The sequence below is a fragment of the Halichoerus grypus genome, chromosome 5 (genome assembly GCF_964656455.1).
Source record: "Halichoerus grypus chromosome 5, mHalGry1.hap1.1, whole genome shotgun sequence".
NCBI classification, from domain to species: domain Eukaryota; kingdom Metazoa; phylum Chordata; class Mammalia; order Carnivora; family Phocidae; genus Halichoerus; species Halichoerus grypus.
The window spans coordinates 152,879,189-152,902,996 of NC_135716.1; the positions used below are offsets into that span (position 1 = coordinate 152,879,189).

The following is a 23,808-nucleotide window of genomic DNA, read 5'->3' on the forward strand; positions in this document are numbered from 1 at the left end:
GTTCCATTGATCTAAGCGTCTGTTTTTGTGCCAGTACCATACTGTCTTGGTGATTACAGCTTTGTAATAGAGCTTGACGTCCGGAATTGTGATGCCACCAGCTTTGCTTTTCTTTTTCAACATTCCTCTGGCTATTCGGGGTCTTTTCTGGTTCCATACAAATTTTAGGATGATTTGTTCCATTTCTTTGAAAAAAGTGGATGGTATTTTGATAGGGATTGCATTAAATGTGTAGATTGCTCTAGGTAGCATAGACATTTTCACAATATTTGTTCTTCCAATCCATGAGCATGGAACGTTTTTTCATTTCTTTGTGTCTTCCTCAATTTCTTTCATGAGTATTTTATAGTTTTCTGAGTACAGATTCTTTGCCTCTTTGGTTAGATTAATCCTAGGTATCTTATGGTTTTGGGTGCAATTGTAAATGGGATCGACTCCTTAATTTCACTTTCTTCTGTCTTGTTGTTGGTGTATAGAAATGCCACTGAATTCTGTGCATTGATTTTATATCCTGCCACTTTACTGAATTCCTGTATGAGTTCTAGCAGTTTTGGGGTGGAGTCTTTTGGGTTTTCCACATAAAGTATCATATCATCTGCAAAAGTGAGAGTTTCACTTCTTCTTTGCTGATTCGGATGCTTTTTATATCTTTTTGTTGTCTGATTGCTGAGGCTTCTAGTACTATGTTGAATAGCAGTGGTGATATTGGACATCCCTGCCGTATTCCTGATCTTAGGGGAAAAGCTCTCAGTTTTTCCCCATTGAGTATGATATTCGCTGTGGGTTTTTCATAGATGGCTTTTATGATATTGAGTTATGTACCCTCTATCCGTACATTGTGAAGAGTTTTAATCAAGAAAGGATGCTGTACTTTGTCAAATGCTTTTTCTGCATTCTGTATATATTTCTATCATGTCATTTACTTTTAACTGTTTTATAATGATCTATTTATGTACTATTTGTGAGGTCTTTGAGGGAAGTGAGCATTTCTTATTCACCTTTGTACTTCCTTTGCCTGGCAAACAAGCTGGCATATAATAGGTTCTCAGGAAATATAGGATTAATAAATGAATGAGGCCTTTCTCTTTAGGCAGTTAGTTGCTACCTCCACTGGATTCCCATAGTACCAGTTCACAAAGAGGTACTACATTTTATTATCCTAGTTGTGTGTTCCTTTCTACACCATACCATTCTACAGAGGCTGCATGGTGGCTCTTTGAAGGTAGTGCCTATGACTTTTTCAACTTTATATTCTTAAAAGATAAAACATAGGTCTTGGTACACAGTAGATGTCAGTTCAATTTTAGGAACTGAGCAAAACACAAACTCCCTCTGTCAAGCATGAATTATCCTGATTGGAAAACCTAACCCAACCAAAATATTTTCTTCTCATCTGGTAGAGCATGTGCCTACAGCCTGTGCTCGGGTTGATGCTCTGCGCTCCCATGGTTATCCAAAAGAGGCCCTCAGACTCACGGTGGCCATTATCAATACTCTGAGGTTGCAGCAGCAACGGCAGCTGGAAATCTACAAGCATCAGAAGAAAGGTATAGTGATAAGGAACCATCTTGACTCCATAGGCTGGGGCTGATGAGGATCTTTAGGGGCTATAAGGTTTTCATTAAGTTTCATGGAGTGGCAGGGACTAGGGAATTTCAGGGTTTTCTGCCTGCTGTGTGGAATGCCTCACTTTACCTCTATGAATCTATGAATCTGCAAAATGGGAATAATAATGCTGGTCTGCCTCCCTCACAGGCAGTTGGAAGGCCCCCTAAGATCTGGTATAAGAAGACCCTCTTTAAACTGTAAAACTATATTTACATATGTGTGCTATGAGCAAGAAGCCTAAATGCAGACCTCAAGACCTTATGGCTGATAAATTTGTGACCAGTCCTATGAATCCAAGGCAAGACAATGAGGGAAGATTTTTTTTTAAGTTGCAGGGCCAATGCCTAAGAGAGACTAATGAGGAGACCCAGACAGGGACAGGGAGCAATGTGTCTCTATCACTTTCTAAAATTTGGATCTGTTTGTTCCCAGAACTGTTACAAAGAGGAACCACAACCATCACAAACCTGGAAGGCTGGGTGGGGCACCCTCTGGATCCCATTGGCTGCCTGTTTCTCACTTTGACTGAGGCCTGTCGTCTGAACGATGATGGCTATCTGGAAGTGTCAGGTACAGGGGTCAGCCTGCGGAGAGCTAGAACTGCCCTTGCTAGCCCTCCTTTCCCTCAAGACTCTGTTCTACATTTCCTGCAGCCTTTCTCTTCTTAACCAAGTTGGACGTGCCCTGTGAGGTTTCCTTGGGCTTCATCTCTTTCCCACCTTCCTTTCCCACCCTGTGGACTGGCCCTACCCTATTCTCCTATTTTACCTTTCCAGCCTTCCTTTGCTCCTCTCACTTCCATACCATGAATGCCTAAAGAGTGTAATCCAAAGTGAGTAAGAAGAGCGATAGGGATTTCAAGAGGCAGAGGCCAAGTCTCAGAGCAGTCTGGAAGTGGAAAAGAACTTCTAACAAGAAGAGTGTGTGTAACCCCTGCAACTGCATAATATTCTCATGTTTCCTTTGAACTTTCTTCCTCATGACGGTTATATTCCAAATTTACCAATGAGAACTAGAAGGGAAGAAATTTAATAGTCTCAATGTAGCAATGACTAGAGACAGAATTTTATGCCATCACTCTATTGTATACATATTATCTATTATAGTATTTAGCCCACTGCATTACAATTTGTTTACAAGTGATTATCTTACTAGACTTCGGTTGCTTGAAGGCAGAAATTATGACTTACTCATCTTTGTGACCCCAGCACTTAGTGCAATACCTCTCATTTAACAGTTTTCCATAAATATTTAATCAGATGAGTGAAGGGGAAAGAAAAGAAACCAAGACTCTAACCCCCTATAAGACTTTAAACCTGTGCTCTTTTTCTGCAACTTGGAACCCAGATGTGGAACATATAAGGTAATAATAACAAAGAAGTTGCAAGTGTTACAAAAGTAATAGTTTAACTGGATGGATTTGGATTTCTCTGGGTAGAGATACAATGGGTGGCCCCAGTCCAAGCTAGAGCTGCCCTTATCTTTCCTCTAATCTCCTGAAAAGAAATCATCATCTTTGGTCTGTTTCATCTGCACAGTGACACTTACATCTTGAAAACCTGAGATTGCACTTGGAATTTATTCACCAATGACATACACTTAGCTCCTTTCATATACCAGGCCCTGGAGATACAGAGGGCAATAGATAAAGTCTCTTCCCTTTAGGGTGCTCACACTCTAGTGAAAGAGACAGACACAAAACCGGATAATCATGGTATTACATAATGTGTTAGCAAAAGATTAATATAAGATCTACTTCTAACTGGTCTAGCCAGTTCACATATTGGGAAGGAGTTGGGAATTTTTGTGGCTCTGCATAATCTTTTTTCAGTATATTTTCCTTACTGCTCTGGGGTTCTGACTCAGCTTCCCTGTGATATCTGCTGACCTAACTGTATTCCAAAGTGGGAGGGAGAGAGGAGCAGAAGAATCCACAGAGCTGACCTAAAGAATCTGGTCCCCTGTTGCCCTCAGATATGAATGAAAGCAGACCCCCTGTGTACCAGCATGTACCTGTGGCTACAGGCTGCCCAAACAGCCATGAGTCCTACCTGTCATTGGCCCTGGAAGTTGCTCTGATGGGGATGGGTCAACAGAGGGTGATGCCTGAAGGCCTCTACGCACAGGACAAGGTGTGCCGTAATGAGGAGCAGCTCCTGAGTCGACTTCAAGAGCTGCAGCTGGACGATGAGCTAGTGCAAACACTGCAGAAACAATGCATCTTACTACTGGAAGGTAAGTAGAGAAGGGCTTTTGTCACAGTGCCTTAGGCCTGTAACTCTGGGTTCCCCTCTCTAACAGAGCACTGTATAACATCATTTTTTACATTCAAGTGTAGTTCAAGTTCCCATGGCTAGCAAACATATGCAAGATCCTACAGCTCAAGTCCAGGTTGGCAAATAGAAGCATGTGGATAAATAACTGGCTGTCCTATCTTCTTTCTGCAGGAGGCCCCTTCAGTGGTTTAGGAGAAGTCATTCACCGAGAGAGTGTTCCCATGCATACCTTTGCCAAGTATTTGTTCTCAGCTCTGCTGCCTCATGATCCAGACCTGTCCTATAAATTAGCCTTACGTGCTATGAGGTGGGTAGCCCTTTTCCCAGCCCAGTTGCCTCCATCAAAGCAGAAGTTTCCACTGCTCTTTCTTCTCTTTCCCGCTTTGTCTATTCTATTAGACCTAAAAATATTGGACCAAGCCTACCCTAAAATAGCTCAGGCATATTCATATTATCTAGGATTCCTATCTGGAATGCCTTGCTGGTGACCATTCGGCTCCCTGGTTGTACTCTTGCTGGGTCACCTGAGGAAGCCCCTAAGTTTTTAATAGAAATGGAGCACCCAAGACCTGAGTATCTTTGTTCTGGGGCCCATTAGGCAGCCTGAGAATGGGTTTGAGCCCTTCTGTAGCTCAAATGAGTCATGGTTCCCAGGCATAGGTCACCAGATGTGTCTGGAAGAAATAAAAATAAGTCTTTCTATACCAGGACTTGAGAACAATGAGCTATGGGCATCTCATTTTCAAACTAGAATAGGATCCTTGGATTAGGCAGGTGGACCTCTAGGATGCAGCAGACCATATAGAAGAAGAATTTTAGTCAGATCAGAAACTCTTCACTTCAATCAGAAAAGGACTGCTGAGGATTCCTTGGCATGTGTTTCTTATACTTTAAAAAGTAATTTTAGGGCTTTTGAACTGCCTTTCAAATCTATTTGCCGTAAGAAGTATTCAGCTTGAGTTCTACAAGTGCCCAGGCACTCACCTCACATACAGTATAGTATTCTAGGTTTCAAAACCTTTAAGGCTCAGGGTGCCTGGGTGGCTCAGTCAGTTAGGTGTCCAACTCTTGATCTCAGCTCAGATCTTGATCTCAGGGTCATGAGTTCAAGCCCTGCATGGGGCTCCATCCTGGGCATGGAGCCTACATTAAAAAAACAAACAGATAAACAACCTTTAAAAGCTCTTAGTTAACCCTTTCCTGCCCAGTTCCTTCCCAGCAAAGAACAAACTTCTCTAAGGTAGCTCAGAATGTCAAGGGTCTGGATGGTGGCTGATGACTCTCCCTGGGTCTTCTAGGTTACCTGTTCTAGAAAACTCAACTTCTACAGGCGACAGTTCTCACCCTCACCATATGGTGTCTGTGGTGCCCAGTCGTTATCCTCGCTGGTTCACGCTTGGACACTTGGAATCACAGCAATGTGAACTGGCCTCCACCATGCTGACTGCTGCCAAAGGTGAGCATAGATAGACCTTAGGCTCCAGCACCCCCACTATGGTGGCCCAGTCACGGCCTTCCAAGGGCTTGGTCTGCAATCTTCTAAAGAAGAAAGGCTATTCTTGACTACTTAGAGTGATAGGGATCCTCACTTTGATTGCTGTCATTAGAATGAGCACCCAGGTCCAAGCCAGAGTTTTGCCTTTGTTACTAATTGTGGGATGCCAAGTACATAGAATGAAATCATCTTTAAGATAACTTCTAAATCTAACCTTCCATATGATATAATCACTTCATCTTTGCAGGCCTCAGGTTCAAAATCTATAAAATGGGATTCATTGTCAGTGATCCTATCAGCCTCTCCAGGGCCATTGGAAGATCCAGTGAAGTCATGACTAAGAGCTATAAATTGCTTTACAGATATGTGAGTTTGTGATATTTCCAGGGCTCCTTGTCAGAAAATAGGCAGCCCAGAGGGACTCACATTTTCAAGCACCTATACCTCCCTGTTAGCTAGGTAGGTTTCACCACAAAAAGAAATGAAAATAAGCCCCTGAGAAGCTATAACGAAATACTAGGTTGCATGGGTTGTGACTATTTTTCTGATACCAGGAAACTATGGATATTTTAAGACTTTTTTGTATTAAAAATAACTGTATGTTGTATCTTATTGCCCAAAAAATACATGCTCATTATGGAAAAGGTAAAAGATACAGATAAATCAATATGAAAATGATCAATACACCAACACAACAGTTGAACAAAAGATACAAGTTCAAAGAAAAGAAGATACAAGTAACTTTTGAACAATTAAATACCTGGACTCCCTTGAGAAATACAAATTAAAATTACCCTGAGATAACATTTTTCACCAATCTTACAGGCAGAAATCAATAAATTTGATAATAGGCATCCATGTGGGGGTGGGGGTGGCAGTGGCATGGCATGGAGTATCAGATTCCAAGCAGGATAGGATGACTACAGATCCAGGATGTTCAGTTAACCTCAAGCACTAGAAACACAAAACTATACTAAGGCGCATCATAATCAAATTGTTTAAAACCAGTATTAAAAGAAAATCTTAGGGGCACCTGGGTGGCTCAGTTGTTAAGCATCTGCCTTTGGCTCAGGTCATGATCCCAGGGTTCTGGGATCGAGCCCCACATCGGGCTCCCTGCTCAGCGGGAAGCCTGCTTCTCCCTTTCCCACTCCCCCTGCTTGTGTTCCCTCTCTCACTGTGTCTCTCTCTGTCAAATACATAAATAAAATCTTTTAAAAAAAGAGAGAGAGAGAAAATCATACTTAAAAGTAACTAGAGAAAAAAGACATATTATGTACAAAAAACCAAAAGATTAAATATGAGAGGTTTCTCACTAGAAACAGTATAAACCAGAAAAAAGTGGAGAAAATTCATTAAAGTACTTGTAAAAAACTGTCAACCTAGAATTCTATATCATTGAAGATATCTTTCAAAAACAAAGTGAAATAAGTTTTTTCAGACAACCTCAATTGAATTAGAAATCAACAATAAAAAGGTATCTATGGAAGATCCACCAAATTTGGGGGAATTAAACCACACACTTCCATATAACTCACTGGACAAAGGGAAGAAACCCAAGAAGATTAGAAAATGTTGAAACTGAAGGAAAATGAAAGAAAAGCATTTCAAAGTTTTTGGGAATACAGCTAAAGCTTTACTTAGAAGGAAATTTTTAGCACTAAATGCCTGTATCTGAAAAGAAGAAAGGCTTCAACTCAGTGATCTCAGCTTCCACCTTAACCAGAAACCAGAAAAAGAAGATCAAATGAAATTCAAAGTAAGCAGATGAAAGGAAATAATAAAGATCAGAGCATAAAGCAATAAATAGAATGTAGAAAAACAGTAGATTTAAATCAATGAAACCAAACACTGTTTGAAAGAAAAATAAAATTGAAATCTCTGTCCAGACTGATCAAGAAAAAAAGAGAGAAGACAAAAATCCCACCAATCCCAAGAATGAGAAAGGTGACATCACAACAAATTCTAAAGACATAAAAATGATAATAAAGGAATATTGTGAACAATTTTATGTCAATAAATTAAACAACATAAATGAAGTAGACTAATTCCTTGAAAGATAGAAACTACCAAAGCTCATTCAAGAATAAATAAAGATGAACTAGGTATATACCCAAAAGAATTAAAAACTTGGACTCAGACAGATACTTGTACACCAATGTTCATAGCAGCATTATTCACAGTAGCAAAAAGTTGGAAATGTGTCTATCAACAGATGAACGGATAAACAAAATGTGATCTATGCATTCAAAGGAATATTAATTTAGCAATACAAAGGAATGAAATTCTGATACATGCTACAACATGGATGAGCCTTAAAAACATGCTAAGTGAAATAAAACACACACAAAAGGAGAAATATTTATGTTTCTGCTTAATTGAAGTACCTAGACTTGCCACAGCAAGGAAACATCAGGGGATACTAATCTAGTGGGCAAACATTTTATTAGGAAGGGAATATTTATGTAGTCTCAAAGTATCTGTCCACAAAGCACTTATCAATCATAAAGGAAAAAAGTGCAAGTCTACTATAGAGCAACCTGGCAGACGTCACTTGAGTAAAGTGGCCACAGTTAATATTAAATTTGAAGAGGCAGAAAGCAAAATGGAGGAGAAATTCATAGAGACAAAGTAGAATACAGAGCCTGGGGTAGCTAGTTATTATTTAATGAGTATAAAGTTTCTATTTGGGATGATGAAAAGTTCTGGAAATGTATAGTGGCCATAGTTGCATAACATTGTGAATGGACTTAATGTCATTGAATTGTAGCCTTAAATCCTTAAATGGTTAGAATGGTGAATTTTATGTTATGTATATTTTATCACAATAAAAATAATAAATAGAAATGAACATTAAAAAATTGAATTTATAGTTAAAAACCTTTCCACAAAAAAAATCCAGGTCTAGATGGCTTCACTGGTAACTTCTACCAAATATTTAAGGAAAACATAACAATTCTTTTTTTTTTTTTTTAAGACTTTATTTATTTATTTGACAGAGAGAGAGCACAAGCAGGGGGAGCAGCAGGCAGAGGGAGAAGCAGGCTTCCTGCCTAGGATCATGACCTGAGCCGAAGGCATACACTTAACTGACTGAGCCACCCAGGCACCCCAAAAACATAACAATTCTATGCAAACTCTTTCAGAAAATTGAAGAGGAGAAAATATTTCCCAGCTCAATCTATGAAGCCAGCATTACTCTTGATACCAAAACCAGTCAAAAATCATAAGAAAACTACAGACTAATATCCTTATGAGCACAGGTGCAAAAATTCTTAATAAAAGTGTTAACAGATTGGATCCAATAATATATTTTAAAAAGATAAAACATCACGACAAAGTAGGATTTATCCCAGGAATGTAAGATTAGTTTAACATTCAAAAATCAATCACTATACTAATAGAGTAAAAAACAAAACCCATGGGTTATTCATCATTTTAATAATACAGAAAAAGCATTTAATAAAATCTAACTTAATTCCTAATAAGAACATTAAAAACTCTTAAACTAGGAAAAGAAAGAAACTCCTTCAACATGATAAAGGATATCTAAGATAACAGCTACTCATACTTAATGGTAAAAGATTGAATCCTTTTGTTCTAACATCAGGAACAAGGCAAATATGTTTGCCTTCAGCTCTTCATTCAGCATCAAACTGGTGGTTCTATCCAGTACAATAAGACAATAAAAAATAATAATAAAAGATATCCAGATTAGAAAGGAAGAAGTAGGGGTGTCTCGCTGGCTCAGTTGGTGGAGCATGCTATTCTTGATCTCAGAGTTGTGGGTTCAAGCCCCACATTGGGTGTAGAGATTACTTAAAAATAAAATCTTTTAAAAAAAGGGAAGAAGTAAAGCTGTATTCTCAGATGACACGCTCAACTATGTAGAAAAATCCTATGAAATCTAGAAGGAGCTATTAGAATTAAAAATGAGTTTAGCAAGGTTGCAGGATACAAGATCAATATATAGAAATCAATATACCAGCAATGAACAATCAGAAATTGAAATTTTAAAAAATTACTATTATAATATAAAGAAAATATGAAATACTTGAAAATAAACTTGACAAAAGACGTTCAAAACCTATACAATGAAAATCATAAAACACTGCTGAGAGAAATGAAAGAAGACCTAAATAAATGGAAAGACATACTGCACTTATGGATTAGAAGACTCAATATTATTAAATGTTGATTTACTACAAATTGATGTATAGATTCAATGCAATTCCAATCAAAATCCCAACAATCTATCCTTGGGAGTTTGGGATAGATATTGATTATCTGATTGTAAAATTTGTATGAAAATGCAGAGGACCTAGAGTAGCCAAAAATAACTTTGCAAAAGAAAAGTAAAAGTAGTAAGACTAACACTACTTGATTTCAAGACTTATTATAAAGCTATAATATTCAAAATAGGATTATTGGTGTTTAGACAAACAAATCAATGAAAAAGAATAGTCCCAAAGCAGACTTATATATATTAGGTCAGTTTGTTTCAATAAAGGGTAGAGCCAATTCCGCTGAGAAAAAGGATGGTCTTTTCAACAAATGTTACAACATATACAAAAATTATCTTATGATGGATCAAGGATCTAGATGTAAAAGCTAAAACTATAAAATTTTAGAAGAAAACATTGGAAAAATCATTTTCATTTTTTGTTAAGCAAAAATTTTGGAGATACAACATTAAAAGTACAATCCATAAAAGAAAAAATGGATAAATTGGACATACAAAATTAAGAACTTTTGCTTTATGAAATGTCTATTGGATGAAAAGACAAGCCACAGACTGGGAGAAATATTTGCAAATCACGTATCTCATAAAGGACTTGTATCCAGAATATGTAAAGAATTCTCAAAACTCAATAATAAGAAAATGAACAACACATTTTTTAAGTGAGCAAAGATATGAAGAGACACTCCACCAAAGAAGATATTCTGATGGAAAATAAGCACATGAAGAAATGTTCAATATTGTTAGTTCTTAGGGAAATGCAATAGAATCACAATAAGAAAATGGCTAAATTAAAAAAAAAAAAAACTATAGCAAGGACTGTCAAGGATGTGGAGCAAGTGGAGCTTTCATATACTACATGCAGGAACATAAGTGGCAAGACCACTTTGAGAAACCATTTTATAATTTCTTAAAAAGTTAAATGGACACTTACACATACAATACAGCCATTGCACTCCTAGGTATTACCCAGAAGAAAGGAAAGTATATATCTGACAAATTCTTCAACATGAATGTTCATAGCAGCTTTGTTTTTAATAACAAACAACAGGAAACAATCTAAATATCCATCCATAGGTGAACAGATAAACAAACTGTGCTATCACCATACAGTGCAACACTACTCAGTAATGAAAAGGAACGAACTGTTGATACACACTACAACATGGATGAATCTCAAAGTAATTGTTAAGTGAAAGAAGCCAGACCAAAGGAAAAACTGCATATTGTTTTATTCCATTTATATAAAATTCTGGAAAATGCTCACTATAGTGACAGAAAGAAGATCAGCAGTCTCCTGGGAATGGGAGCTGGGGCAAGCTATGTTGGAAGGGAAGACGGGATCACCAAGGGTCACAAGGAAACTTTGGGGGTGATGTATATGTTCATTATCTTGATTGTGATAGTTTCTGGGGGTATACATATGTTCAGAATTTATCAAATTTTTCATTTTAAAATACATGCTGATTATTGTATGTCAGTTATACCTCAATAAAGCTATAAATAAATGTATAGTTAAGTAATGATGGCAACTGATTATAACGCATTGAATAAAATAGGTATCCATGAGTTTTATACTGGTTTGAGCAAATAAATGAAAAGACTGGAATGCCAACTAATGATTGTGGAAAGAATGATGGAATGAGAATATACCATTTGGGAGAAAAAAATGAGAGAGACTATATACCATTTGGCAACCATATAATACTTAGTTCAGCCTAGAGACATCAATGGACACTAAAACTGGTGGGTGAACATTTGATGAAGGATATTTACATTATCTCAAAGTATCTTTCCACAAAATACTTGTCAGTCACAAAAGGATAATGTGTGACTTTTACAATAGGGAAACTTGGCAGACGTCACGTTAATCAAATGATCACAGTTAAGACCATCAGTAATGGGTCAAGTCAAAATTATGTAACACCAGTTAGGAAGCTATAAGAACTTCAGGAAACATCAGGCATACCCAGATTGAAGGGCATACTTACAAAATAACTAGTTTAATCTGCAAAGTGGTCAAGGTCATGAATGTCAAGGGAAGACTGAGGAATTTTTCCAAAATGACAAAGACTAAAGAGATAGGACAAATTAAATACAACATATGATCTTGTATAAAATCTGTTTGCTATAAAGTACGTTATTGGAACAATTGGTGAAACTTGAATAGGATCTGTGGTAGATGATATTAATATATCAATATTGATTTTCTCATTTTGTTGGTTGTATTGTGGATACGTAGAAGAGTTTCCGTGTTTGCCAAAAGTGTAGACAACAGTATTCAGGAGTGATGGGGTATCAAATCACATACTTACTTTTGAATGCTTCAGGGGTAAGAAAAGACCTCTCTGTACTATTCTTGAAATATTTCTGTAAGTTTGAAATTATTTCAAAATAAAAGAAAACATTTTGATAAAACATTGTGTTTGCAAAGGTGTGGAGTGGGAGTATAGATTGGTAATCCTTTGTGGAGGGCAATTAGGCATATCTATGAAAATTACAGTGCATATATCCTTTGACCCAGCAATTTCATTTCCAGGATTTTATCTTACAAATATATTTGTACCCAAATGTGAAATGATGTTTGTTTATTCAGTCCAACATTGTTTGTAATTGTAAAATATTTGAAACATTCTAAGTATTCATCAATAGGAGACTGATTAAATATATTATGTCCAAAATCTCTTACATGGAATTCAAAAATCTGAACAGCTTTGAAAATCCAAACTGTTTTAAGTTTCACGGCAAAGCCTGACCTCCGCTGACATTAGGCATTAGTTGATCCTCAGCACTCTTAGTCACGTACCCATCTTTGCTGTTCACTGGTAATGTGTTGCCTTGTTTGTTTGTGTTGTTGTCATTTTGTCTGTTTGAGTTTAATTGTCCTGTAAAAATGTCCAGAAAATTGAAGATAAGAATAAGAAGAAATGATGGAAGTATCTATCATTTTCAGTAGCACAGAAAATAGAGTTAGTGTAGAAGCTTAATCAGGTATGTCAGTGAGGCATCTTACTAAAGAATAGGGTGTGGGAATTAACACAACATATGATTTGAAAAAAATAGAGTGTTGAAGTTTTACCAGGACAACAATGACCAGAACTAATGAAGAACAGAGTATTTTTCAGAGGGCAAAAAATGAAGATGTTGAAATGACCATGATTGCATAGATTCAACAATGAAGCAGTATGACTATGCCCCTGACTGGTTTTTGGTCATGAAAAAAGCTAGAATATGTCATGAGTACTGAACATATTTAAAGTGAGTGTAAAATACCAGAATTGGCTGCAGAAATTTAAGAAGCATCATGGTATAAAATATCTGAATATCTATGATAAAGAAGCTTCTACTTATCATGAAGTAGACGAAAATTATATTGAGAAACTTGTTAAGATAATTTTTAATGAAAACCATAGTACCAAACATGTATACAGTGCTGTAACAACTCTGTTCTGGCCTGTATCCTTTTTTTAAAAAATTAACAATGATTAATGAGCAAGAGGTTTTAAGGGACTCTAAGCACAGGTTGAAAGTTCTGGAATGTGTCAATGCAGCAGACAGTTAAAGTTAGAAAAAAGCCAACATCTAAGATGTTTCAAAAGTTGTTCACAATTTATTTGTTAGTCTGTAAAGAAAAAAAGCATAAGTAGTCAAAGAGATATTTTCTAACTGACTCAATAATCTGTACCAATGATAGGAACTCATTGCACACAAGCTGGAATGAAGACAACCATATAGTTATACTGTTCCTGGACCACCACCATTCCACACATACCCTTCCTGAACTTCTTATGACTAAGAAATTTTACTCCCAATGAAGAGCAAATATAATTTTTTTTTTTAATTTTCATACTCTACTTGGCAGCAGTTAACTTCCAAGACTTCCTAAAGAAGTTATTGCAGAAGCTTGATCAGGCCTACCTTAATGATGCCATTTACACAGTTGCTGGTGTTTGGAATGATGGATAAATATTTGGCAGAGACTTTGGCTTACAATAATGTTTGAAAGTAAACTTGCAGATAAAGACTTTGAAGGATTTTGTGTCACTAATGAGAAGATACATAGTTTTATTACTTACACTAAAATTTTATTGACTAGAAGTCTGGATAAGTCAGAACCTTGCTACTCAAAGTGTGGTCAGTGGACAAGCAGCATCAATATCACCTGGAAGCTTGTTAGAAATGCAAATTCCCAGACTCACTGAATCAGAATCTCTGTGGGTGTAGCCCAAGAATCTATATTTAAACAAATTCTAAAGATGACTTTTATGTTCACCAAGGTTGTAGAAGCACTGAGGTAGAGTAATCTGATATCAAAAAAATACCGAATAAAGTGTGTACCTATTGTACATTTCTTGCAAGATAGAAAAACTGCTAAAATGGTGTTAACCCAAATAAGCATGAGCCTAGTAGTGATGACAATGGTGAGATATAACAGATGGGAAAAAATCTCCATAGGTAATATAAGGGAAATATATGAGCATTTACTTGGCCTTGAATAATATGCATTTATCAGTGAAGAGATTATGGCTGCTTACTTAAGTGAAGAGACCACTTATCTAGAAAACCATATTAATGAGATACCTAGAGTTACCCTAGAACTACACATTTTTAAAGGTCATCTATTGTAGTGTTGCTTTATCATTAAAGAATCCCATTCTTGGCCCATCATTAAATATCTAATTCTAATCTTTGGTGACAATAATAGCAAACCTGATGAAACCTTTTGTCCTAAGATCCTCAAGAAATCAAATATAGCAAATATTTATTACATGTGTATGTAAAGATAGTTTGGTTTTAGGTTTTATTGAATGTTTTCTTAGAAATAAAGAGTACCAAGTATTTATGGTCTATATCACACCATTTCATTTCCCAGTTTACAGCTATATTGTTAAATAACAATACTGATTTTGCTCTTCTTCCCAACTAGTGTGAATATTTATTCATTCACAGTGTGTTTAGTTATGGGATCTTGCCCCAAGCCCACTGCAAAGATTATGTATAATGTATGCATAAATTATCTTCCTGTAAAAAAAAATTCTGAATTCCAAAACACATTCAAAACCCAAGGGTTTTGATTAAAGAGTTGTGAATCTGTACATCCATAAATGGAATACTATGCAGCCATTTAAAAGAAAAGAAGCTCTTTATGTACTGATGTCGAAGAATCTCCAAGATATGTTGATATGTGGGGAAAAAGACATGCAAATCTTTGTATACTAGGCTACTGTTGGGGGGGGTTAAGGAGAGGAACTAGATAATGTATTTCCTTATTATCCATAGAGTATCCTGGAAGGTAATTCAAAAACTCATAATATTGGTTGTATATAGGGTTAGAAGTGGGTGAATGAGGGCCAGGGGTGAGGGGGAGAAAGAACTTTTAATTATTTACCTTTTGTATCTTTTCAACATTGAACCATGTGAATATTTCCAAATTCTTAAATTATAAATGTCAATAGAAACTGCTTAAATTGAAATGCAAAGAGAAAAAAAGAATGGTGGGATGGGGGTACCTAGAATAGAATATCTGAGAACTGTAGGACAATTAGAAAAGATATCTAACATATACATGATGGGAATACCAGGAGAAGAAAGAAAGGAGCAAAAGAAATATTTGAGGTAATAATGGCTCAGAATTTTCCAATATTAGTGACAGACACCAGAACACAGATCCAGGAAGCTCAGAGAAGACCAAGAAGTATGAACACCAAAAAATTTTCTCCTAAACATATCATATTCAAACTGCAGAAAACTAAAGACAGAGAAATCTTGAAAGAAGCCAGAGAACAAAACCACCTTACCTATAGAGAAAAGGATAAGAATTCCATCACTTCACAAACCATGCAAGCAAGAAGACAGTGAAGTGAAATATGCACAGTGTTGAAAGAAAAAAACACCAACCTAGAATTTAGTATCCAGCTAAATTATCCTCCAAAAGTAAAGGAGAAATAAAGACTTTCTCAGACAAAAACTGAGGGAATTTTTTGCCAATAGACCTGCTTTGCAAGAAGTCCTTCAGAGAAAAATAAAATTAAATAGATGTTAAACTCAGATCTACATAAAAAAAAGAAGTGTGTTAGAGAAGAAATAAATTAAGGTGAAATAAAACCGTTGGTTTTTTTTTTTTTTTAATTCTTAGTTGAACTAATAGATAACTGCTTGCTTAAATAATAATAGCAGGGGTGCCTGGCTAGCTCAGTCAGTAGAGCACATGACTCTTGATCTCAGGTTTGTAAGTTTGAGCCCCATGTTGGTGTGTAGAGATTACATAAAAATAAAATCTTAGGGGCACCTGGGTGGCTCAGTCAGTTAAGCATCCAACTCTTCATTTCAGCTCAGGTCATGATCTCAGGGTTGTGAGATCAAGCCCCACATCGGCTCCTTGCTGGACATGGAGCCTGCTTAAGATATTCTCTCTCTGTCTGTCTCCCTCCCTCCTTTCCTCCCTCCCTCTCTAAAAATAAATAAATAAATAAAGTCTTTAAATTTTTAAAATAATAATAGCAATATATAGGACCAATATATTGGGTGATTATAGCTTAAAGATAAGTGAAATGAATAACAGCAATGATGTTACAGAAGGAAAGGAAAAATTGAGAATACTATTAGAAGGCACCTTATGAAGTGGTATAATTATTTGAAAATGAACTTAGCTTCATTGTAAATGTATACTGCAACTCTAGGGCAAACACAAATAATTTTTAAGAGAAGTATAATTGATAAGAGAGAGGAGAAAATTAAATCATAAAAAATGCTCAATGTAAACCAGAGATGGCCAAAAAGGGAAGAAATTTAAAAAAAAAACAAAAAACGAAGAATAAGTGTAATAAATAGAAAACAGTTAAAAAATATGGTCGATATTAATCCAACTATATCAGTAATCACTTTAAATGTTAATGGTTAAATATGCCAATTAAAAGAGACTGGGGCACCTGAGTGGTTCAGTCAGTTGAGCGTCCAACTCTTGATTTCAGCTCGGGTCATGATCTCGAGGTCCTGGGATCCAGCCCTGCATCAGGCTCTATGCTCAGCAGGGAGCCTGCTTAAGAGTTCTCTCCCTTTCTCTCTGCCCCTACTCACCCCCTCTCTCTTAAGTGGATAAATCTTAAAAAATAAAAATAAAAATAAAAATCTTTAATAGACTAACAGAGCGAATTTAAAACAAAAACAAAAAAATCAAAGGCCTAACTATATGTTGTCTACAAGAAACCTGGTTTTGACACCAAAGCATGAACAGCAAAGGAAAAAAATAAGTTGGACCTCATCAAAATTAAAAGCTTTTGAGGGTGCCTGGCTGGCTTGATTGGTGGAGCATGTGACTCTTGATTTCAGGGTTGTCTTGATTTCAGGGTTGTAAGTTCAAGTCCCACATTGTGTGTAGAGGTGACTTAAAGGTAAAATGTTTAGAAAAAATTAAAAGCTTTTAAAGAATATTGTCAAGAAAGTAAAAAGACAACCTACAGGATGGAAGAAAATATTTGTAAATCATATATCTGATAAGGGCTTAATATATAAGTATATAAAGAACTACAACTCAACACCAAAAAGACAACCCATTTTAAAAATGGGCAAAAGACTTGAAGAGACATTTCTCCAAAGAAGATATATAAGTAATAAGCAAATGAAAAGATACTCAACATTATTAGTCGTTAAGGAAATGCAAATCAAAACCACAGCGAGATACCACTTCATACCTACTAGGATGGTTATTATAAAAAATAATAGTAAAGTGTCGGTGAGGATGTAGACAAACTGGAATGTTGTACATTGCCAGTGGGAATGTAAAGTGGTACAGCTGTTATGGAAAATAGTTTGATTGTTCCTGAAAATTTTACTTTTTTTTTTTTAAATGTAAGCTCTACACCCAATGTGGGGCCCGAACTCAGGACCCCAAGAGCAAGAGTCACAGGCTCCACTGACTGAGTCAGCCCCTGTTCCTGAAAAATTTAAATAGAATTACCATATAACCCAGTTATTCCACTTTTAGGTATATACCCAAAAGAATTGAAAAGAGGGACTCAGATACTTATACATTAGTGTTCATTGCAGCATTACTCATAATAGCCAAAAATTGGAAACAACCCAAGTGTCTGTCAACATATGAACGGATAAATAAAATGTGGTATATTCATACAATGGAATATTAAATCATGAAAAGATGACATTCTGATAACATGCTACAACCTGGGGAAACCTTGAAGACATGCTAAGTGAAATAATCCAGGTACAAAATGATAAATATTATATGATTATATTTATATGAAATAGCTACAACAGGCAAATTAATAAAGACAAAGTAGGTTAGAGTTTTACCAGAGACTTCTGTTTGGGGTGATTAAAAAGTTTTACAAATAGTGGTAATATTTACACAACATTTTGAATGTGATTAGCACCACTCAGTTGTACACTTAAAAATGGTTAAAATAGCAAGTTTTATTATATATATTTACCACAAATTAGATAAATAAATAAATGAATTGATGAAGAGTGCTGGAACAAGCAAATAGACCCTAAGTACAAACACTGAACATCACTGGGCTTGATTTTTATCTCAGTACCTTTAGGCAGATATTTAATTTCTCTATGATTGAGCTTATATGCTTTACCTTTCAAGTATTTTCTACTAAAAACAGAAGCCAGGGGCAACTTGGGTGGCTCAGTCAGTTAAATGTCTGACTCTTGATTTCAGGTCGGGATCTCAGGACTGTGGCATCAAGCCCTGCATCAGGCTCTCTGCTGGGCATGGAGCCTGCTTGAGATTCTCTCCCTCCCTCCCCCTCCGCCCACTTGTGCACTCTCTTAAAAAAAAAAACAAAAAACAAAAAACAGAGGCCAGGGCTTTATTTTTTTTTTTTAAGATTTTATTTATTTTTTTGACACAGACACAGCGAGAGAGAGGGAACACAGGCAGGGGGAGTGGGAGAGGGAGAAGCAGGTTTCCCGCTGAGCAGGGAGCCCGATGTAGGGCTCAATCCCAGAACCCGGGGATCATGACCCGAGCAGAAGGCAGACGCTTAATGACTGAGCCACCCAGGCGCCCCAAGGCCAGGGCTTTAAACACATAAGGAGAGTATCAACACTCTGGCCCTCACTTTCCACACCCTATAGCCTCAATGCCAGACTAGCTGCACTGAAAGCAGGAAGAATCTGGAAATGATAACTCTTCTCAGGAAAGCATGCATAAGAGTTTAGCCAGTTTGTTATTTTCATCTTTAAAAATATTTCTTAAACACAGATTTCTTCACAACAACAAAATATGGAGAAAGGTATACCATGCTAACACAAATCAAAAGAAAGCCGGAGTGCCTGTATAAATTTCAGACAAAACAAACTTCAAAACATGGAAAATTACAGGGATAAAGAGGGTTATTCCTTAGCGATAAAAGGGGTCAGTTCTCCCAGAAGACATAATAATCCTTAATGTGAGTATGCATTTAACAACAGGACACCAAAATATGTGAAGCAAAAACTGATAGAGCAAGGAGAAATAGACATATCCACTATTAATAGTTGGAGAATTCAACATTCTTCTATCAGTAATTGACAAATCCAGCAGGCAGAAAATCAGTAAGGATATACTTGAACTAAATTGCAGTATCAGTGAACTGGATCTAATTAATATTTATAGAATACTTCATCAAACAACAACAGAATACATTCTTCTCAAGCTCACATGGAACATTCACGAAGACAGACCACATTCTGGACCACAAAACACACCTAAATAATTTAAAAGAAATCATACAAAGTATGCTCTCAGACCACAGTGGAATTAAACTAGAAATCAGTAACAAAGATAACTGGAAAATCCCAAAATACATGGAGATTGAACAACATACTTCTAAATTGCACATAGGTCAAAGAAGAAATCTTGAGAAATTTTTTAATATTTTGAACTAAATGAAAGAATACAAATGATCAAAATGTGTGGGATGCAGCAAAAACAGTACTTGGAGGGGAATTTATAGCATTAAATGCATATGTTAGAAAAGAAAGAAAATTTAAAATCAATAATCTATCACCTCACACTTGTTAGAATGGTTATTATTTAAAAAACAAGAGATAACTAGGCTGGCAAGGATACGGAGAAAAATGAACTCTAATGCAGTGTTGGTAGAAATGCAAATTGGTGCAGCTACTTTGGAAGACAGTGTGGGGCTTACTCAAAAATTTACAGTTACAAAATGAACATGTCACAGGATGAAAGGTACAGCATAGGGAATATAGTCACTGGTATTCTAATAGCATTGTATGTTGACAAATGGTCACTACACTTGAGTGGTGAACATAGCATAACTTAGAGTTGTTGAATCACTATTACACCTGACACTAATGTAACATTGTATGTCAACTATACTTTAGTTTAAAAAAAAATCTTTATATATATGTATGTAGGAAAAAATACATATGTATATAGGAAGGTAATTGACTTTTATTTATATTATATATGTCAATTGCCTCTCTTTATACCAGCCACGGGCAATTGAAATTTGAAATTAAAAACAATATATTTACACTAGCAACCCCCAAAAAAGTACTTAGTAAATCTAACAAAATATGTACAAGATCTATATGAGGAAAACTATAAAACTTTGAGGAAAGAAATCAAAGAAGATCTAAATAAATAGATATTCTATGTCCATAGATAGGAAGACTCAATGTTATTATGATGTTAGTTCTTCCCAGCTTGATTCTATAGCTTCAATACAATCTCAACCAAAATCCCAGCAAGTTATTTAGTGGATACTGAAAAACTCTAAAGTTTATATGGAAAGCTAAAGACCTAGAATAGCCAACACAGTATTGAAGAAGAACAAAGCTGGAGAACTAACACTACCCAACCTCAAACTTACTATAAAACTACAGTAATCAAGACAGTATGGAATTGGCAAAAGAATAGACAACCAGATGAATGGAACAGAATAGAGAGTTCAGAAATTAACTCACACAAATATAGTAGACTAATCTTTGACAAAGGAGCAAAAAATAGTCTTTTCAACAAATGGTACTGGAAAAACTGGGCCTCCACTTGCAGGAAAAAAAAAACATAGACACTGACCTTACCTTATGCCTTTCATAAAAATTAAAATAGCTCAAAGGCATAAAGGTAAAACATAAAACTATAAACCTAGGAGATAACATAGGAGAAAATCTAGGCAACCTTGGGTTTGGCAATGACTTTTTAAATACAAACCAAAAACACAGTCCATTAAAGAAAAAATTGATAAGTAGGACTTCATTAAAATGAAGAAATTCGGGGGCGCCTGGCTGGCTCAGTCGTTAAGCATCTGCCTTCGGCTCAGGTCATGATCCCAGGGTCCTGGGATCGAGCCCCGCATCAGGCTCCCTGCTCCGCGGGAAACCTGCTTCTCCCTCTCCCACTCCCTCTGCTTGTGTTCCCTCTCTCGCTGTGTCTCTCTCTGTCAAATAAATAAATAAAATCTTTTTTTAAAAAATTGTTAAAAAAAAAGATGAAGAAATTCTGCTCCATGAAAAACACTCTTAAGAAACTGAAAACACAAGCCACAGACTCGGAGACAATATCTGTAAAACACTTACCTGATAAAGAATTTATATCCCAAACACGTACATAACTCTTAAAACCCAGTAATAAGAAAACAAACAACTGAATTTAAAAAATGGGCAAAAGACTCAGACGCCACACAAAAGAAGATATAGAGATGGCAAACAAACATATGAAAAGATGCTCAGCATCATATATCATTAGGAAAATGAAAATTAAAAAGGAGATACCACTACATACCTATTAGAATGGCTAAAATCCAAAATATTGACAACATCGATATGGATGTGGAGCAACAGTAACTCATTGCTTGTGGGAATGCAAGGGGTGGAGCCACTTTGGAAGAAGACAGTTTGGCAGTTTTTTTACAAAGCTAAACATAGTCTTACCATCTGATCCAGTAATCAGGCTTCTAGTATTTTACCAAATGAGTTGAAAACATGTCCACACAAAAACTTGCACACAAATGTTTATAGAGGCTATATTCGTAATTGCCAAAACTGGAAGCAACCAAGATGTCCTTCAAAAGGTGAATGGATCAACAAACTGTGGAGGGCACTTGAACTAATGAGCACTGGGTGTTGTATGCAACTGATGAATCACTAAATTCTACCTCTGAAACTAATAATACAGTATATGTCAATTAAATTGAATTAAAAAAAACTGGTACATCTCATACAATACAATATTATTTACCAATAAAAAGAAATGAGCTATCAAGACATTAAAAAAAATGAAGGAACCTTAAATGTATATTGCTTGGTGAAGGAAGCCAGTCTGAAAGGTTACATACTGTGATTCCAAGTGTATGACATTGTGGAAAAGGCAAAATTAGAGAGACAATAAAAAGATCAGTATTCTCAGGGGGAATGAGGAGAGACATGAAGAGCTGGAGCATGGGAGGTTTTTAAAGCAATGAATCTATGCTGTACAGTAATGATGGGTCCATGATACCATGCCTTTGTTAAAACCCATAGAACTGTATAACATAGTGAACCCTAATGTAAACTATGGTCTTCAGTTAATAATAATATATCGATGTTGGTTCATCGAATGTACCACACTAATGTAAGAGCTTAATAATAGGGGAAACTGGAAGTGGGGACAGGGGTGTATATAAGAAGTCTCTGTACTATCTGCTCAATTTTCTATAAACCTAAAACTGCTTTAAAAACATGAAATCTGGGGTGCCTGGGTGGTGCAATCAGTTGAGTGTCCAGCTCTTGGTTTCGGCTCAGGTTGTGATCGCAGGATTGTGGGATCGGACCCCATGTCAGGCTCCATGCTCAGTGCAGAGTCTGCTTGAGACTCTCTGTCCCTCTCTCTCTGCCCCTCCCCCCATAAATAAATATTTTAAAACATAAAAATAACATGAAGTCTATTAATTTTAAAAATTGTTTTGAAAGATCATAGGAGAAAAAAGGTAATCTCTCCCATCATTCTGACATCAAAAGACTCCTACTAAGACATCAGTAGAAATATTCCTAGAGATTTTCTAATCATGTATATGCACACACATACACTATACACACACGTTGCTACTTACCTTTTTTTTTTTTACAAAAGTAGGATCATAGAATATTAACTATATACAAGTTGTTTATGATTCTCACAACAACCCTAAAGGTTACTGTTTCTGTTTTATGGATGAAGAAATTGAACTAGTAAATGGCTGAACTGGGTTCAATTCCCAATGCATTTCATTCCAAAGCCTATATACTCTTACCACCACACCTCTTTGTCAAACAAGACCTACTTTTAGTTCTATCTTTACTTTTTATCCCTTCATAAAATACACCAATCTTTCATATACTATACTACCTTCATACAGTGACCTTCACTTCGTATGGTATACATGCCCTTCCAGTGGTATGTTTCTTAACTCTGTGCACTAGTACTTTGTATAGAATCCTTGCCTGCTGAATAGGAAGTGGTGGCCCAGCTCCTTTTTGCTTCAGGGAGCTGCAGTGAGAGGCTAACAATGGGATTTGCATACTTTTTTGATAATAATGTGGCTTCCTATGTCCTGTAGAAGTAGCTCTCAAAAGCCAGGTGTTCATGAAAATTATTTCTGGGACTTAAGGCATCCAGGGGAAGAAGGTGAAGGGTAGAGGCAGATGAACAGGTGGAGAGAAGTGAATTCATGTGGGTGCCTAGTGAAGGAAGCAGTCTCTAGTGGGTTTAGTGGAGACAGAGCTTGTCTACCCAAAAGGGATGGTAGCATTCAGAAGTATTCAGTGACTTGATAGCAGACAGTTCAGCCAGTATCTGTGTGATCAGTGGACTGTTCAGGGAGGCTTTAAAGAAAACCTGTCACTGCCACTTCTCTCTGCACCCACAGGGGACACTCTGAGGCTCCGAACAATTCTGGAAGCAATACAGAAACACATCCATTCTTCCTCCCTCATCTTCAAACTGGCCCAAGATGCATTCAAGATTGCCACTCCCACAGACAGTAGTACTGACAGCACCCTGCTCAACGTGGCCCTGGAGCTGGGGTTACAGGTATGGAGGAGGAGTGGGTCATCCTTGCTTTAGGCTTCTGGCCTAGTGATCATCGGTAGAAGATAAAATCCCAGAAGCACTGGGCATGAACCAGCCAAGCCCGGGTCTTTCTGTGTCCCCAGAACACAACTTCTAGGCTAGGCCTCTAGGTAAGGACTCTCTA

General features: G+C 36.6%; 1 protein-coding gene and 1 long non-coding RNA gene across 4 annotated transcripts in view; one reads left to right on the top strand and one right to left on the bottom strand.

The window, feature by feature from the left end:
- Positions 1-23,808, bottom strand: part of LOC144381934 (uncharacterized) — a 648,393-nt gene that overhangs the window by 444,234 nt on the left and 180,351 nt on the right. The gene's annotated exons all lie outside the window — the stretch shown is intronic.
- Positions 1-23,808, top strand: part of ZSWIM5 (zinc finger SWIM-type containing 5) — a 204,962-nt gene that overhangs the window by 177,242 nt on the left and 3,912 nt on the right. For both annotated transcript variants that reach the window (XM_078073214.1, XM_078073215.1), the window contains 6 exons: positions 1,401-1,547; positions 2,041-2,178; positions 3,583-3,843; positions 4,056-4,191; positions 5,183-5,340; positions 23,482-23,645. In XM_078073214.1, coding sequence (XP_077929340.1) covers positions 1,401-1,547; positions 2,041-2,178; positions 3,583-3,843; positions 4,056-4,191; positions 5,183-5,340; positions 23,482-23,645 — 1,004 coding nt within the window. The remainder of the gene's footprint in view (positions 1-1,400; positions 1,548-2,040; positions 2,179-3,582; positions 3,844-4,055; positions 4,192-5,182; positions 5,341-23,481; positions 23,646-23,808) is intronic.